The sequence below is a fragment of the Ambystoma mexicanum genome, chromosome 13 (assembly GCF_040938575.1).
Source record: "Ambystoma mexicanum isolate Mex_15411 chromosome 13, UKY_AmexF1_1, whole genome shotgun sequence".
Classification (NCBI taxonomy): domain Eukaryota; kingdom Metazoa; phylum Chordata; class Amphibia; order Caudata; family Ambystomatidae; genus Ambystoma; species Ambystoma mexicanum.
In genome coordinates, this window is record NC_090938.1 from 376,943,734 (window position 1) to 376,962,364 (window position 18,631).

Genomic DNA, 18,631 nt, shown 5'->3' on the forward strand with positions numbered 1-18,631 from the left:
AAACTGCCCTCAGGAGCCAGATGTTTAGACGGCTGGCGAAAAAAAGACGAGATAAGTAACGCTGTGGGCCCGGTCGGGTTACGAACATTGGGACTTGAATATAGTCATTGAACTCGCTGGAGAACATGTGCGCGTCAGTGGTTATGAAACATGGTCCGTGAGCACGGACATGGTTGCGAGGGAGAGGAGCCTCCAGAGGCCGCTCTTTACACCCCTTTTTTGTGTTTAGTTTAGTCACTGTTAGTGGGGTGACACCCTGTCGGGTTCTCTATTTGGGTTTCCCAGAGAGGACCGAACACAGGGATGCCTGAGATCCAGGGATGGAGCTGGGCAGTTGTTTGGGTTAGGGGTTTGGGGTGTTTTAGTTTTTGTATGAGCCTGGGAGTGAAATCGGGATTGGGTGTCTGCAAAGTGGGGAGGGATTGCCTCGGATGGGGGGGGAGGAAACTACTGATAGGCCATGGGGGACCTTAGGATATTAACGTGGAACGTTAGAGGGCTTAACAGTTATCTGAAGCGAAATAAAGTCATGTTGTATCTTAAGAGGCAAAAGATAGACGTAGCCCTGTTACAGGAGACGCATCTAAAGCGAGAGAAACTGGAGCTGGTAGGGAGGAAGTGGAAGGGGACAGTGGTAGGATCAACGTACTCCGCTTATGCCAGAGGAGTGCTGGTGTGAGTGGCGCCACATGTCCCATTTAAGCTAATTGAGGAGGTTGTGGAGGCGGATGGGAGGTTGGTTATGTTGAGGGGGCTGGTAGAGAACAAAGTAGTGTGCATTGTAAACACATATGCGCCTAACCAGGACACAGCAACATACTTTAGGACGCTGTGCACCAAGCTCAGTGTCGGGATGGGGGGTACGGTGATTTGGGGCGGCGATTTCAATTGTGTATTGAATCCCAGGGAGGATAGGTCGGATGACAAGATGGCTAAGCCCAGCCCGGCGGCCAAAGTATTGCAGCCGCTGCTGGCGGATTTTGGCCTGGTAGATGTGTGGAGAGCGAAACACCCGGGCAGGAGGCAATACTCGCATTATTCGGCCCCGCATCTACTGCACACGAGGCTTGATTACTTCTTCGCCACGCCAGACATAGTCGCGGCGTGCGATCATATAGACTACAGGGCGAGAGTCCTCTCTGACCACTCGCCCCTGGTCATGCAATGGCAGCTGTATTCCCCACGAGCGCGTATACCAACATGGCGCCTCAGGGCGGAGGCGCTCAAGGACCCTGCCTTCAGAGAGGATATGAGGGAGGAGATAACTGCTTATTTTGAGGTGAACACAGGTAGCGTTAAGTCGGCTGGCACCTTATGGGAGGCCTTTAAGGTCATAATGCGGGGGATCGCCATTGCGAAGTCCAAGGGGATCTGCATAGAGCTGAGACTGAGCTGGAGGAGGAGCTGGAAGGTGGTGGGATAGATGCGGAGGCGGTCTCTAAATTGCAACAGAAGTGTGCGGAACATTGGGACAGGCTCTGTAATCTGAACTATAGGAAGTATATTGAGAGACTGCATGCGGGGGGAGACAAAACGGGCCGACTTCTAGCTTGGCTGTACAAGAGCGAGACCCCACGATCCCCGATCAGATTGGTAATCAATGAAAAGGGTGAGGAGGTGGACACCCAAGAAGGCGTAAACAGGGCATTCGTGGAATACTATAAGGTCTTATACGAAGATTGTGAGGGGGCAGCCAGGAGGAGATAGACGAAGTGCTGGAAGACGTAGGCCTGCCCAGGGTCAGTGACGAGGAGCGAGAGGAGCTGGATGCTCCGATCACCCTGGAAGAGTTGAAGGAGATTGTGAGGCAGTTACCCACCAGCAAGGCCCCAGGGGCGGATGGGTTCCCCAGTGAATTTTATAAAGTATATGCGGAGGAAGTGCTCCCGCCCATGCTGGAAATGCTCAACGAAGCGTACGAGGTGGGAAGGCTGCCGGAGTCACTCAGGGAGGCGATTACAATACCGCTCCCCAAGCCAAATAAACCGGGACACGGTTGTGGCTCCTACAGGCCCTTGTCGATGCTGAACCAGGACAGCAAGATCCTGACAGCTGTCCTGGCTACTAGAATGCGGAGAGTGATCAGCAAGTTGATCCACCCTGACCAGACGGGCTATGTCCCAAACAGGAACATTACTCACAACCACAGACGCCTCCACAGGGTGGTCGAATGGGGATGTAGTGACGATGGCGATAGTGGCATTGGACGCGGTTAAAGCGTTCGACTCTGTTCGGTGGCCGTGGCTGCTGGCGGCTCTGAGATGGTATGGGATGGGACCAGGTTAGGTGGGCCGAGATGCTATACAGTGCACCACTGGCCAGGGTCCGCACGGGTGCAGTGGTGTCAGAGAGATGGCAGTTGGGCAGAGGCACTAGGCAGGGGTGTCCCTGGTCCCCAATGTTGTACATCCTGGCCCTAGAACCCTTTGCAGTTTACCTCCGGCAGCAATATGACCCGGTCGGCATCGATGTAGGAGGAGAGTGTCACCTTATATCCCTGTATGCAGATGATATGCTGCTGTACCTGAGATATCCAGAAGAAAATTTGCAGTATGTCTTAGAGGTGATGGGGAGGTATGCCTGGTTGTCCGGTATAGCAGTAAACCCCCAGAAATCCACTCTATTTCCGCTGGGTGGCTATGTGGGGACTCCGGTGGAGAGGTTGCCAGTGTTGCAGATCCCGTGGGCGACGAGCTCTTTCCGATACCTGGGAATAGACGTGTATCACACGACTGAGGAAGAACACAAGCACAACACTGAACTTGCTGTGGGGAAGATCGAGAAATGCATGAGGTTCTGGGAAAGATTGCCATTAGCGATGATGGGCCGGGGAGCTATGCTTAAAATGGTGGTACTGCCCAGGCTTTTGCATTATTTTAACAACATCCCTTATATGATACCTAAGAAGTTTTTTGTGAGGCTACATAGTGTTTGCAGGGAATTCCTGTGGCACGGCACGCTTAACAGTGTCGCACTGTGGAAGCTGCAGAACTTCTACGAGAAGGGCGGAGTTAAACTGCCGAACTTTGAGGCCTATTATGTGGCAGCGCAGCTGCAATGTGTCCAGGTGGCTCTCTGACGACGAGACCCCCTGAACACAGGCTGTTTGGGAGGGACTGTTCCCCTTTTTATCTGCGGGAGGTGATCTGGGTGACTAATGCATGCATGAGGGAACGTCCTAGAATGCTAGCTTTGGGACGGAACATGTGGCGACGGGCCTGCCGGATGATGGGTAACCCTTTGCCGTGTGTGCCGCAGTTACCACTGGTCGCACTGGCGAAGGGAGACGGGCAGCTCAGAGCAATCATCCGGACATACTGGGAGTCAGTGGGGTTGGTCACCATGGGAGATATTTGGCAGGATGGGACCATCATGGAGTTCGAAGAACTAGAGGCAGTGTCGGGATTGCACAGGGGTCAATATGTAACATATCACAGGATAGTGCAGGAGATCCGGAGTAGGTGGCCTGAAACTACCTTGGCCGATGAACCGGACGCCACGGTGGAGATACTATACGACACATCGGAGGACAGGCATGAGGTCTCTAGGTTGTACGAGATGTTGATGACAAAGGTTGGGAGTGATTTAGTGCACTTGAGACTGGAATGGGAAACAGAGATGGGGGCCCCGATGGCAGATGGGTTGTGGGAGCGTGCCTTGGGGTATCATAAAAAAGTGTCGAGGAATGCCAGGTTTAAGCAAATACAGCTTTATATAACGCACAGGGCATACATGACCCCCTTGAGAATATCCAAATTTCGGGACACTGGACGCCAGGCGTGCCCCAAGTGTGACGAGGAGAATGCAGACATGATACACATGTTCTGGGCGTGCCCAGTAATTGCAGGTTACTGGGGTGAAGTGGCGCAGAAGCTGGCAGGAAAGGGTATCACGCACAAAGTGGATTCAGCCTGGGCCTGCTTACTGGGGGGATATCCCAGAGCGCGTAAACTCAGACATGTTGAGAAATTGAAAGATTTGGCTTATGTGCTTGCTAAACGTAGGATTGCCATGGGATGGAAGGAGTGTCATAAGCCACGAGTGGAGGTCTGGTGGAGGGATCTCCAAAAATGGGCGGAGGCCGAGACGGCGGTGTGGCGGGATACCAGTATTGCAGGGGAGGAGGAGGAAATGTGCTCCCTCGCGGCATGGAAATTGATGATAGCCGAGCTGTTTGGAACAGGGTTGGCTCCAATTGACTCTGAGAGCGATGACACCCCTCCGCTCGCAGCGGATACCGATGGCGGACACCATACAGGCTCATAGGGGGGAGGGATGGGGATTGCAGTGCTTTTGTTGTTAAATGTGTTTATTTATGTTCTGTTGTATTGTTGTTTGGTTTATATAAAATAAAAATATATTAAAAAAAAAAAAATCAATTGTCTAGAGTTGTTAGTGGGGTCCTTTGCTGTTCGAAGTCTCCTCAAGGATCAGGGAAATTGTTGTGTTCTCCTCCGCATGGACAACATCTCTGCGGTGAGGTACATCAATCACCTGGGGGGCACCAGGTCCACAGCCCTGGCAGATTTGGCAAGAGAGTTTTGGCACTTTTGCCTCGACACGGATATTCTTTTGAAAGCGGAATATCTCCCGGGAGTCAGCAACGAGGTTGCAGATTGGAACTCCAGGCACCTGCAAGACAGGAGCAATTGTATGTTGAACAGGGCTCTCTTTGCCCGCATAGCGTCCCTCTGGGGTCCCCTTGTGATAGACTTGTTTGCCTCAAGACTAAATTGTCAGGTTCCCAGGTTTTACAGTTGGAGACCAGATCCTTTGGCTCTGGCCACCGACGCTTTCCTGCAGGATTGGTTGGGTCAGTTGGGGTAGGCCTTCCCTCCTTTTGCCATGATAGCTCGGGTTCTGGTTCAGGTTCGCAGACAAGTGGTGTCTCTGGTTCTGGTTACCCCCTTTTGGCCTTCTCAGGTTTGGTTCCCGCCCTTTCTGAAATTAGCAGTAGATGTTCCCCGTCTTCTCCCTCTCGATCCCCAGTTGCTGGTGGATCCGGGGGGTCTCCCTCACGAGTTGGTCCTGCAGGGACACCTTGCCCTTATGGCTTGGAAGATTTCAGATCTTCCTGGTGCTTCAGAGGACTTTCGTAAGACTCTATGTCAGTCATCAGGGACTCCTGGGCGCCCTCTACTAAGTCTGGGTATTCCTTAGCATGGAACCGCTGGGTTAGCTGGTGTGTGGCTAGGCACCTCAATCCCGTTTCTGCCTCTCCTGTAGAAGTGGTTAATTTTCTAGTGGAGTTGTTTAAGGAAGGGAAAGCCTACAGGACTGTTAATGGTTTTAGGTCAGCTATTTCAGCGGGTCACCTTTTGGTTAAAGTAGGGCCTTCTAATATATTCGTATTAAGGTTCCACCAAAACCAAAGTATTCGGTTCTTTGGGACATTAATATGGTACTTCAGCTCTTCAGGTCCTGGCCTCCTAATGAAGATCTGTCCTTGCAACAGTTATTTTCCAAACTAGCTATGTTGCTATGCCTGGTGTCTATTAAGAGGGTGTCTGATATCAGGGCTCTGGATGTGGATAAGATGTTCACCCCTCAAGGGGTTACTTTCTTTATCTCACGAAGGACTAAATGCTTGACTTCCTCAATATCCTATCCAACTTTTCCTGAAGATTGTAAATGATGTGTGGTCAACTGTTTGAAACGTTTTGAGTTTAAAACTGAAGGTTTTAGGCCTCCGAGTACCTCTCAGCTGCTGATTTCCTACAGGAAACCCCATAAGCCAGTCTCCCCTTCTACTTTGGCCAGATGGATCAAGTGGGTTATGCGGAAAGCGGGAGTTGACACGTCCTCTTTTGGTCCCCATTCAGTCCGAGGCGCTATGGCCTCTAAAGCAGCCTTCCTTGGGGGTAGTTTGGAGCAGATTCTTAAAGCAGCTGACTGGTCAAGGGAGTCAACTTTCAAAACGTTTTATCATAAACGTATTGCTCATGTTGCTGTGAATGTAATGCAAGGGCTTTGAACTTGCATAATATGAGCCTCCTGTTTTGCCATAGAATACCTAAACCCCCACACTAGCGTGAGAAGGGGGTTTAGATTCTATAGAAGACAAGGAGGCAAGTATTATCCCTCCCACCCACCCTTACTGGTGTTTGGTTGTCGTTTCAGCTTTCGGTTGAGGAGTTAGTCTCAGGAGGAAGCAGGATACTCTATTACAAGTTGCAGAAGGTGCTTTCGGTTGAGGAGTTCGTCTCAGGAGGAAGCAGGATACTCTATTACAAGTTGCAGAAGGTTTCAGCTCCCGCAGTTTTCCATTGGAATGTGTTCTTCGTTCTGCGTGGAGAGAGTGTTCGGTGGAAGTGGGAAGAAGATCAGCGTCAGAAAGAGGAGGTGGTGCTAGAGGAATGGACCTATATGGACCTGGCTCGCAGCCCATTGGCTACCTCCAGGGCATGACCTGCCCACCATGTTGGACTGGGATGTTTCCCTTGTGCATTGTTCAGACAACGTTGTTTTGTTCACAAAAATTTCGTTTTTTCACCAAGTTATACTTCTTTGCTGCTGTGGTTCAGAGTAAAGATTGTGAATGCATAATACTCGCCTCCTTCTCTTTTATAGAATCTAAACCCCCTTCTCACACTAGTGTGGGGGATCAGGTATTCTGCACAGTCTCTGGGTGGATCAACCACCTGGGCTAAGACATCCTTTAATTCGCCTCGTAAGCCTCGATGGAATAACGTGGTTCATTTGTTTTCTGGCTACCTAGCTTCGGCAACCAGTCTGCTGAAGGTAGCAATGTACGTTAACAAGTCCCGATTCCCCTGTCGGAGGGACAAGAGTTCATTGTCTACTGCTTGTTCCTGGGTATGGCGAGCAAAAAGTTTTTCCATTTCTCTCTGGAACCTCCCCAAAGTCATGTAATAGAGGATCGTCATGGGTTACCAACGGCACCGACCAATCTGCTGCACTACCACTCAGGTATGATAAGACAAAAGCTACCCGAGCATGATCGTTTGGGAATGCTCCAGGCCTACAAAGAAAATGAAGGCGGCACTGATTGATGAATGCCGCATACTTCCGTGGGTCGCCCGAGAACCTTTCTGGTGGTGCCAGGGGCACTGTTCCAGGTAACGTGATCTGTACCGGAGTGGGTGGTATGGCTGGGTTTTGCATCGTTGGATTGCTTCCAGGTAGAGGCGTCTGTCCTGCCTGTGATTGCAAGTATTGCCTGCTAATCTCTTCAGTGCATTCTTCGATCACTATTAGGTCTCTCCGGAGGGCATTAGTCTCTTGTCGGGCAGAATGAACCTCAGCACGAAGCTCTCCTAGTAATTGGGCCAATTGGTCCATTTCTGATGTCTCCATGGCGCCCAGGTGGATTTATTATGGTAGGGTTTGCGTTCTGTTAGGCTCACCTGGTATCCACAGGGACGCCACCCAGCCAGTTTACTCGCTGGTATGCTCCTCAGCTTACCCTGATGTAGTCTGCAGGGAAGGTTCTGCCTGAAAATACAGGAGGACTGTGTTCAGGACTGACCGACTGGGGTAAGTATCCTCCCTCCACCCCCGTATGATTTTAGTCCGTCTGGCGCCCTCTCCTCACCTTGTGGTAGAATTAGGCGTGCTCTCCGTCCTGCCTTCTTTGCAGGGGCGCGTTATCTTTCATGGGCGAGTGCGGTCCAGTTACTTCACTGACGCCAGCCTGTTTGATATTGTTCAGGTAGGTCTTATTGCTGTTCTTTAGTTTTGTTGCTATCCTGCATGCCTTTCTTTGTTTAAAATGTCTTTTTTCTCCCTTAGGTATGCAGAGCTTCAGCGCGGCGAACTGGCTTGGTTGAGCCCTGCTGGTAAATGATGGCGCATTAAGAGCGCTATGATGCGGTAAGTAAGCGATATGTGCAGCGCTGCAAAGTCTTGCCTTTGCTAACGTGTTTTCCTTCCTTGTAGGTTGCGGTGTTCTTCAGCGCGAGTGGAATGTCCGGAGTGGTGCCAGCCGAGAGGCGACCAGCCAGGTAAGCCTTTTGAGCAGTTTGTAATTTGTAAATGTCTCAACCGCTTTCTTTAATGTTGCCTCTATCTTCCTCTTTCAGGTTGTTCTCTCCAGGAGGCGTGCAGATTCGAGGAAGCTGTTCTCGGTAGCTGCGGGTGTCTAAAGATGAAGACTGCAGGTAAGATGCTGCTGCTAATGATGTTCCTTTTGTCTCCTTGCAGGTTCTGCTTCTCCAAGGTTCAAGGGAATAGCTGGACATGGTGAGCGTCACGTTGCAAGCTGCAAAGTAATGCGAAGAGTGTTGTCTTGCTCGGGTGTGGTTTAAATAGCCGCAACAAAATAGTCCAGATAAAGTAGTCCCTAGGCTACCACACCCAAAACACTAGACTGCATAGCTTGGTTCTTAGGAACCAAGCTATGTGGATGCCTCCATGTTGGCTGACAATACAATAAAGTAGTTCCCAAGCACATTGTTTTTCATGGTGTATGAGCCTGGCGCCATAGGCGCCAGGACTTGCCCCATGAGGGCTTTTGAGCGAGGGTCGTGACAGATGAATGATTAGTCACATGTTCACAAAGACAGTTAGGTAACCGCACAAAATTCAAAAGGGAATAAAGTATTTACAATTCTTTTACTTAAACAGGCAAAGAATAATGGCTCCCAAGCGAAAGCCACAGGAACCCACAACACCACCACAGAAGACCAAATCACCCTACTTATTGGCGGCAATAGAAGCAGCCGAGCATTATGGCTGGGCCTGGGTTAGGGAAAACATATATACGGACTACCTAAAGAAGGGGTAAGCTTGCCACCAGGCCTGGAGAACGACCCACCCCCAATAAAGAAAAGAAAGCCGACAGAAGGCATAGGAAAAGGTAACACAAAAAAAAAACGGTCTCAATTATGTGTAAACATGAGTGAAATGCAACAATTTTTGCTTGAAATCAGGGGTCAACAGCCACCTCTCCCAGGCGGGACCGTTTCCCCAAGCCCCACCACTCCACTTGAACCCAACATCATTATAGACCCCCCCACCGCCCACAACAATATTAACAACACCTATGTCACCACCTTTAACAGCGCCCCTGCCGCTATCAACGACAACACCAACAGCAGCCGCTACAGGTCCACTTGCGCCAACAGCGGCATCACCAAATCCGACAGGTGCACTGAAAGCATGGGCAAACCCCAGTGCAAACACGCCGGGGCAGACGGGGGGAAACAGCAACAACCCAGCAGACATGTTAATGATCAGCAGTGCCCAACTAGACCTAAAGCTGAAATCCTTCCAAGCAGAAATCCGGAACAGATACAAAAGATGCCTGGCATGGAACATTGACATTACAATCAAAGAAGCCATTTGGGCAAAAGAGTTAATCGAAATCTTTTCACTTATAGAAGCCCAACACAAGGGCAGAGATGCTTTCAGGGATCCCAAAAAGGAGGAAAAAGCCATAGCTAGGAACGCCCAGGTAGAACAGAACTGGGACAACTGGTTACGATCTTTCGCCATCCTAGCAACCATCTATGAGGAAAAATTCCCCAGGGATGGTAGAAAACTATGGGCATACATGGACAAGATCAGAGAAGTAAAAATAGCACAAAGGGGAAAAACCTGGCTAGCATATGATATTAGATTCAGGCAGAGTATGTCAGAGAGGCCATCCATAGAATGGGACGAGGTACAGAATGATCTATACATGCTAAACGCTGAGCCTCCATCAGAGGAAGAGGCCAACCAAGCAATACACAAAAACAACAGAAATTCACAGGGCCCCGGAAATTCTGAAAATGAAAACTACAAGAAGGAGAGCAGCCCTTTCGGAAGAACCAGCCATGGATGGCTAAGTTTAATGCCCACAAACAGAACAAAAACCACCCCACCAAAGCCAATATCCCATGCAGGAACTTTGGGAAAAATCTGTGCAACTGGGGGAAGGAATGCTGGTACAAACACAAGTGCACCAACTGCAACGGTGACCATGCAGCAAGCAATTGCACCAAACTCCCAGCCAAAAATGCAAAAGCCTAGCAGCAACACCCCCGCCCCCCCCCACCAATCCCATTTTTAGAACCAGGGAGAACGCCCATCAATCCTAACAACTTTAGAGATGCGCTGAGGAACTACCCAGATAAAGAAACCAGCAGGGCTATCCTGCAAGGTTTCACCAATGGTTTCATCATCCGTTTCAAATGGACAGGGACACAAAAAATCCCCAAAAACCTGAAATCAGCCATGGACAACCCAGAAATGGTAGATACCAAAATTGAGAAGGGACTACCACTAGGCAGGATTGCAGGCCCATGGGACTACATGCCCTTCACGGAGTTCACAGTCTCCCCACTAGGCTTGGTCCCCAAAAAAGAACCCTGAAAAATGAGGCTAATCCACCACCTGTCCTGCCCAAAAGGCCAATCACTGAACGGTGGCATCCCGCACACAGAATCTGCGGTATCCTACATACACTTCCAAGAAGCAGTGAGACTCATACAGGAGTGTGGTACGAACGCCCTTATGGCCAAATTGGACATAGAATCTGCTTTCAGATTATTGCCAGTCCACCCAGACTCTCAGCAATGGCTAGGGTTCACTTTCAAAAACAAATTCTATATAGACAGATGCCTCCCCATGGGATGCACAGTATCCTGCACCCTATTTGAACAGTTCAGCTCTTTTTTCCAATGGGCATTCCAAAAACAAAGACCAGGAGCCAAAATAGTTCACTACTTTGATGACTTCATGGTAATGGGACCAGCAAATTCAGAAGAATGCAGTAGAGCTCTGGCCAAGTTAGAGGAAATGGCTGCACAGTGGGGCATCCCCCTGGCAACAGAGAAGACGTCCAAACCAGCCACCAACATAATCTTTCTGGGTATTGAAATAGATTCTGCACGGGGCCTATGCAAAATTCCAAAAACTAAGATAGCAGAACTACTGGAAAAAATACAAGGCCACAGTAAAAGAAATCCAGTCACTGGCTGGAAGCCTCAACTTTGCAGCCAGAATAATCCCTCAGGGGAAGATATTCTCCAGAAGTCTGGAACTAAAAATCAAATCATACACCAAACCCCATTTACACATCCGGCTAGGTAAAGAAGTAAAACAAGATCTGGAAGTTTGGGGGAATTTCCTCCTTAACTTCAACGGGACCTCACTTTGGCGCACGCCATTGAATACATGGACAAAAAGGGTCCTTTTTACTGATGCAGCCGGGAGCCATACTTGATGCAGAATGGGTAGCAAGACACTGGCCCAATTCATGGCAAATGGCAGGGTGGACAAAAAACATCACCCTCCTAGAAATATTTCCCATTTGGCTAACCATACACATCTGGGCAGACAGCTAGCTAACATGGAACTCTTGGTCTGGTGTGACAACATGGCAGTGGTAGGCTCCATAAACAGAAGATCTACCAAATGCCATTTAGTGCTGAAAGTACTATGAGCCATTACAGCAGTCACACTGCAGGAAAACACTGTGGTCAAAGCAAAACACATCGCTGGAGAAGACAATAATATTGCAGATGCTTTATCTTGCTTTCAGTGGCCAAGGTTCCGGGAGCTAGCACCACACGCCCGAAAACAGATGACGGCAATACCAGCGGAATGCTGGTCAATAATGGGAAACTAAAAAAACGGCATAAACGCCAGCGCCTGAGAGCCCAAGCCAGGATGCCCAACAAGAACCAGGCACCTCAAAAACAGGTGCCAACATCACGCTATCCACACAGAACATGAACCCTGGCACGGGGTTCCTAACAGAAATGGCCGTGAAGTCACTGGCAGGCACTACCGCAGCTCAATACAGTAAGTGCCTACAAACAGTATTCAAAGCTACAGGTTTAAACCATGTAGAATTAATAACGATCAAAGACATAGAAATATTTTTAAAATGGGCTCACAACCAGGGTTTCAAGAGGGACTGGGCAAAAAGACACCTGGTAGCAATTTCATATTTTTCCAAAATATGTGGAGACTCAGAACGCTCTGATCTCCTACGCCATGAAAGGTTGGGCAGAACAGAGGGACCCCAGGTAGACACCCGCCGCCCCTTAGATTTCAACAAACTAGTAAAAATAGCGGAGCAACTGGAGGCCATATGCTGGCACCCCTATGAGACCATGCTATTTAAAACAGCATTTTTTCTAGCGTACGTTGGGGCCTTCCAGGTAGGGGAACTCATCGCCTCCAGCACAAAAGCCAACAATGGGTTAGGCATGATGGAGGCCAGGGTCAGACAACACAGCGTCAGCATAGACATCCAACAGTCCAAAACAGGGGCCAAAAGAACCATCAATATCTGCTGCATCGACGATGCAGAAAACCGCCCGGTGTGTATCACCAACCTTTACTACGCTCAAAGGCCAAAAGTGGGGGGGGGGTTCTTAATCCACAGGGATTCCTCGGCACGAAGCCGCTACCAATTAAAAGGGGTGCTGATGAAAGCAATCAGCAAAGCAGGATGGGACGCTAAAGATTTTGGCACCCATTCTTTTAGAATCGGGGCCGACACCTCAGCATGGCAAGGAGGCCTGGCACCAGAACAACTAAAAAAACATAGGGGGATGGAAGTCAGATTGCTACAAAAGAAACATCAGACCACATCTAATATAGCCCCCCCTTTTCTCTTTCTCTCCACCCCTCCAGAAACAACTGCCGGGGAGAGGACACCACTCCGATCAGCATGGATAGTCGGCCACTAATTTGTCTTCAGGACAGGCCGATGAGCAGAAGAAACTAAAGAGGGTCCACCCTTTAGGAACACCATAGCTTCCTGGTGGGGATATAGAGGTCTTCTCTGGGCCGACATCCACGACACACTAGCAGAGCTGGTCGCATACAGAGACCCACCAGAATTCCTGATAGTACATCTAGGAGGCAATGACCTAGTGTCTGCAGGAAGGAGAAAACTACTGGAAGAAATGTGCTCCTCCTTAGCTGGCATTTCGCATAACTGGAGGGACACAAATCTACTTCTCGGCCATCCTGCCCAGAAAGAAATGGCAGGGGCCAATTGTTACTAATCAATAGACATTTCTAGATGAAAACTGAACAGGGGGCTGGAAAAATGTATAGCACGAGGCCTTGGTTTCATAAAACACCCGGCCATCACGTTAGGTGACCCAGATCTGTTTCTTAAAGACGGCACCCACCTATCAAACCAGGGCATGGAACATTTCTTTCGAGAAATCACAGCTACCCTAGCCTCCAGGGGTTGCCAGTAGACATACTTTCGGGAGAACACGGTCAGTCGGCAACCTGCCAGTGTGTGGTGGCACGGGCTAGAGGGGGTAACCTCTGGACCCGGCGCCCAAAAGTATGATGATATTATGATATGTGATTATTGTTATTCAATAACCATATGTGCACAATAAAATCCTACGGCCTTTTCTTGCCAACACTTGACAAATGTGTGCTCTTGCTTATTACTGGTGAGGGTAAGGGTTCGGCCCACACAATTTGCCTGTATATTGGTTCAGCAGTTATGGGCAATACCGCAGGGCCGCCCAAGGCGAGGCAGGGTAACTGATGTTACCATGTGGCAGGCCTGGGAGAAGGGCAGCCCCCACCCCCAAGCCTGCTCCTCTCCCCCCCACGGACACGGAGACACGCAGTCTCCAGCATACAAAAGCAAGAGAAGGGTGAGGTGTGAACAATCACCTCACCCTCCCACCAAGCAACAAGGTGCTAAGCACCAGGAAGGTAGTTATCAGGCAGGGCGCAGGGTCAAGGACCTGCCCCCCCACCTCCTGGGGGCATAGACAGTCGGCTACACCGGCCTGGGGGCTGGACTACAGCTCCCCCACCATGCACATCAAAGACCCGGGGCTCCCCTGTGTCTTATAAATAAGAGCAGCATGCTCTAAGAAAACACTACTTGTTTGTGGACCCTGAACGGGGACCCAAACAAACAGGAGGTTTGCTGTGCACTCAGTGTCCTCCAATCTTTGTTTCCTTGCCACAAAACCCACCCACCCTACAAAAGAAGGGAGAAGAATGAAGAAAAAACGAAGAAGGACACTGTATGGTGACCACTACAAGTCGTGGGACAATAAGGCGGCACAGGCCAGAGGGGGTAACCTCTGGACCCGGTGCCCAAAAGTATGATGATATTATGATATGTGATTATTTTTATTCCATAACCATATCTGCACAATAAAATCCAACTGCCTTTTATTGCCAACACTTGACAAATGTGCGCTTTTGCTTATTACTGTTGAGGGTATGAGTTTGGCCCATACAATTTACATGCATATTGGTTCAGCAGTTATTTAGGAGTGTGGTGAGTGATGTTGGTTTATCTGTGGAGGGATAGTGTGGCTTCCATGGAAATGTAGTGCACCTTCTGGAAGTGAACATTCCATTGTGTGAGCTGTGTTGTTTCAGTGGAGGGGCTGTTGGCCAAGATGGGCTGCGGGTTACGGTGAGAGGTAGAATTATTTGAATATCGTAATTGTTACCATGTCTTTCTCAAATCAGTGCTGACTTTGACTGCATGGACATATACTGCAAGCATGGGAATTTGGGGCTTTCAAAGGGCACGATAGGCAGAAACACTGCCCAGGAAAGGGATGTGTTTTGCTTCTTTTTCTGTTTGCCAGTGACACACCAAGTAGCCAAGCACCAGAAGGGTGATGGAGGCCAACTTCCAAGGACCAGGAGGGCATCGGACCAGAGCAGCCAAGGACCAGACGACAGACCAGACGAGAGTGACTCACCAGATGATGAAGGACTAATAGGGGGTGGACACAGAGGAGCACCAAGGGACAATGGTTACCAGATGACTCCAAGTCATGAGGGATACCCTGCTTTGCTCCTGGGATTTAGTCCATTTTATTCAATTGAAGTGACTGCAGCCAGGTGATTACAGTGTATTGAGTTGTAGGTACAGGTATGGGTTTGCCCAACGCAAAGAATTTCTGTTTTGCTCAATGAGTTTTATTTATAAAATTACAATGTTTTAGAAAAAAAGAATACTGTAATAATATAAAATGAAATTCAAAGCATCACCTGTTATAGTTTGATTGACCTCCTGTACTATGCTTGAAGGAAAATTACATTGCACTTGCGCGTTCTCAGTGTCACCTGGCCTGGTAAGATCGTTGCCTCTGTCCTCCCTCCTTTCCCCCTCCCCTTGCCTCATCGCGCCTTGAAACACTTGTGTATAGGCGCGTTATAAATGCCATATCATATCATCTGTATCTATGGACACTGTTTACAGCCATATGCAGCTCCACTGTAATACCAATCACAATATTTTTAAGCTCTGTTTGTAATTGTGTGTTTTGTTATAAATATGATGACTGACAGATAACATTAATAAACATGCTCTAAAGAGATCAGTGTGTCAAATAGTATGTTATTTAATTTGCATACACAGTTGGATAACATGTTTCTACTTATTAATATATTATTTGGCTCCAAAATGCATCTAGTGCCATGTTTCATTATTCCTGCCTTTGTCCGCTTAAGCCCAAATGCAACAAGAGCAAATAAGGATTGTAAGGCTAAGGCCACGCCCTACCCTCTGCGTAACCTCTCACCATCTCCTTCCACCCCTTACGCCATCCCACTCCCCCCCACTCCCTCCTTTTTGCATAGCTCTCAACCATTTGTGTGGCAAAGGCGGGTGAAAACACCCGATTTTATTTTTGGCGGGTGAGCGGCCCATTGATACAAATGGGCGTGCTGGAGGCTTGGCGGGTGAGGCAGCTGTTTACAAGGCGGGTGACACCCGCCAAAAGCGTGTGAGTTGAGAGCTATGTTTTTGGATGCAGGCAGAGTACCACTAGTACCTTTTCTCCACTAAGCATAACCTACTTGCACTTGAGACACCAAGGATGCTGTGTTCCCTCCCCACTACCCCCCACCAGAAAGTGCCTGTTCCCCAAACACTTGCTTCCTTATTCCAAAATGCATCCAGGGTACTGAACTCAGCAACCAGAAAAACCTCAAGGATGCTCCTTCCACTCACCTGCCAATCAATGTCTGAGAGAACTTCTAAGGGTGCTCCCCTCGCCCATCTGAAATAAATAACGGTTGCAGTTTCCACTCAACGGCCAACGCCTGTGAGAAATGGCCAACCGTGTTTCGCGTGAAGCAGATATGCCATGGTGATCGCCATTCCCCAAAATTACCCCTCCACTAACACACTTCGACCTCAGGGTCACTGGTCACGTCACCACTCACTCTCCCAGGAAGGCAGATATGCTAAAGGGTAAGAATCTTCCACTCAACCACCTGTGCTACTGCGTCGCCCTGTACTCACCCGCCAATGCACGCGAGATCTGGAGAGTTGCCTCCCCCACTGCGGCCTCCAGCTGCACGGTCTGCTCCAAGCTCAGTAGGGCGCTCTCGGCTCGCAGGTACCAAGCCCGGATGCGGATGGGTTTCAATGCTTCCGGGGCTACGGATCGTGGCTTCCTGAGAGATGGGAGCCAGGGGTCGGTATGGGCCACCCGAGCGCGGAGTACTGGCACGGCGGACTGCACTGCATCGTGGATGCATCGGGTCCAGGAGAGGGGCATGCAGAGGAAAAGGAGGCATCCCGCCGGGGCCACGACCCAACCCATGTTAGAGTGGCATGTCCCGGGCCTTCTCCAAAATCGTCAATCCGGCCTGTTCGCTCTGACCCTTGCCACTGAATTCTGACACGTACATTCGGATCCCGTTTTCACACTGACCTACTTACTTAACACTGCGTTGCGGGCCGCCCCCCCCCATCCCATCTCCCTGAAAGTCTCTCCCTAACCCCGAGTCCTCCCTTCCCTCCCGATGGAGAAGTATCCTGCCTGGCCCTCTCTCCGCGGCAAGTTTGGCCCCACTTGTCTCTCTCTCCACGGTCTGACTGATATCTTCCCTCCACCCTAGTCTTTGCCAGGCCTCGGATCAGTGACCAGAGTGGGAGTCCCTGGCAGCTCGTCTCCTGGGCACACAGTGATCTCCAGGAAGTTAATAATCAAAAGACTGGAGGGGGGCTGTGATGGGCCCTTTCCGCGTGCCCCCTCCCCCTGAGAGCGCGGGAGGGAAGGAAGAAGAGCAGGAGAACCCCCTGTGGATCAAAACACCTTCTATGCCTGAGAAAAGTGAACAGGCGCCGCCCGGGACCCGGACAGCGCGCACACTGTCGCACAGCAGGCCTCACCCGTGGACATTCGTTCTTACATGTCATACAAACTGTCCCCTTTGCGCAGAAGGGGTGTGCATTTTCTTTTATACAGGCTCTCTGGATGACTTTACCGGCACAACGCCTTCCATATATAGTCAAAGGCATTTTGAACCATAGGCCCTTTATTAAAAAGGAGTGGTTTTCAAAGCAATTTGCAGATTCTATTCTTTTCATACACACTACGCCCAAAGCAGTTTACAGGCGTACTGCCGGTGGGTGCTTCGGTGTACCGTGTACGCCGCATTAGTAGCCACGCACACACACACCGCCCCTGGGGGTCCAGCTCAGAGCAGAGGGCATAGGGATGCCCTGGGACCACAGCAAAGGAGTTGTAAGGGGAGGGGTGGAGCTGCCGTTCAGGAACATGAATGTTTGGGGGTGACAGGCGTACCAAGAAAAGGGCAGGGCTAGTTAGGGTTTATATAGGCTCCACTGGAGCAAATGATTTTCTGCTGGTGTGCAGCTGAGAGGAAGGAAAAGTCTTCATGTGGCAGTTGGGAGGTAAGTGTGGGGGTCAGGGAGGGGCAGGGACCGGGCTCATTCCTTGTAGTGTGTGGCCTTTGTGGAACACCCTCCCTCCGTTTGCCTCGTTGCTGGACCATATGGAGGGAGGGTTTGCAGAGCTGGTGCAAGGTAAGAAGAGCACTACCCTTTCGGGAAAATCCAAACGTGTCTAGTACTTCTCGCCCCCCACCTGGCAAGTTACATAACATCCCGTTGTAGCCCACCTCGGCTAAATAACTGAGACCAGACCAGCTTTTCCTCATTTGTGGCATAACCAGGCAGCAGTTTTTTAAACATTTCACACTATCACTTCCAACCAAACAACATCTTCAATCCATTACTACTATCCCAGAGGATTGGCAGCACCTTTCCGTTTACACATACATTGGCAACCCCCGTTTCACCTTTCTCTGTTCCTGCATTTTTTTACAGTCAGCTCTCTTTTACTTATCCATTCCTTTCCAGCATCTTAGGCCACCACTCGCCGAACCTAGAGCCTCTTGGTCTAGGTGAAACACATTGGCCGGTGCCGCTGATGGGCTGCAGGGAGTGCCGTTACTTTTACACCAGCCCAAGTCGGAAGATGACTACCATGCAGGTGCCCCTCCTCTTTACAACATGCGCCCCCACTGTGTTAGGCTACCAGGGGGCCAGTGACCCTTGGTCCTTTTAAACCTCCCTCAAGTGGTTAGTTTAGGCACTGTTCGATCGCCTGAGTTACTGCCACAGCAAAAAAGGGTTTCTGCCCCTTTGCCGCCCCAGTCATGCCGAAAACTGCCCTACTATTCTCATCCTCGCCTTCTCATGGCATCTACCCAGCTCTGCAAAAGAGGTACCAACCCATTCCCGACAGGTGAACCCCCTCCTTTTCGTACTATCCAGGCACTCCTAGAGACCTCAGCCAGAATGAGCCTCCCTCCCCGTGACACTAGGAATAATTTCTGACCAGGTGAACTCGCAAGCCCCATGGCCTTGCTCAATGCTCACTTTGTACTGCACATATCGTGCAACAGT

The 18,631-nt window shown here is 49.9% G+C and overlaps 1 protein-coding gene across 1 annotated transcript in view; it reads right to left on the reverse strand.

Annotated features, from left to right (window-relative positions):
* The window catches only part of LOC138521228 (ciliated left-right organizer metallopeptidase-like), a 579,350-nt gene extending 562,190 nt beyond the window's left edge, over positions 1-17,160 (reverse strand). The window contains exon 1 of the mRNA XM_069633917.1: positions 16,214-17,160. Within this exon, the coding sequence (XP_069490018.1) occupies positions 16,214-16,517 (304 nt within the window). The 5' untranslated portion in view covers positions 16,518-17,160. The remainder of the gene's footprint in view (positions 1-16,213) is intronic.
* Positions 17,161-18,631: the final 1,471 nt, after the last annotated feature.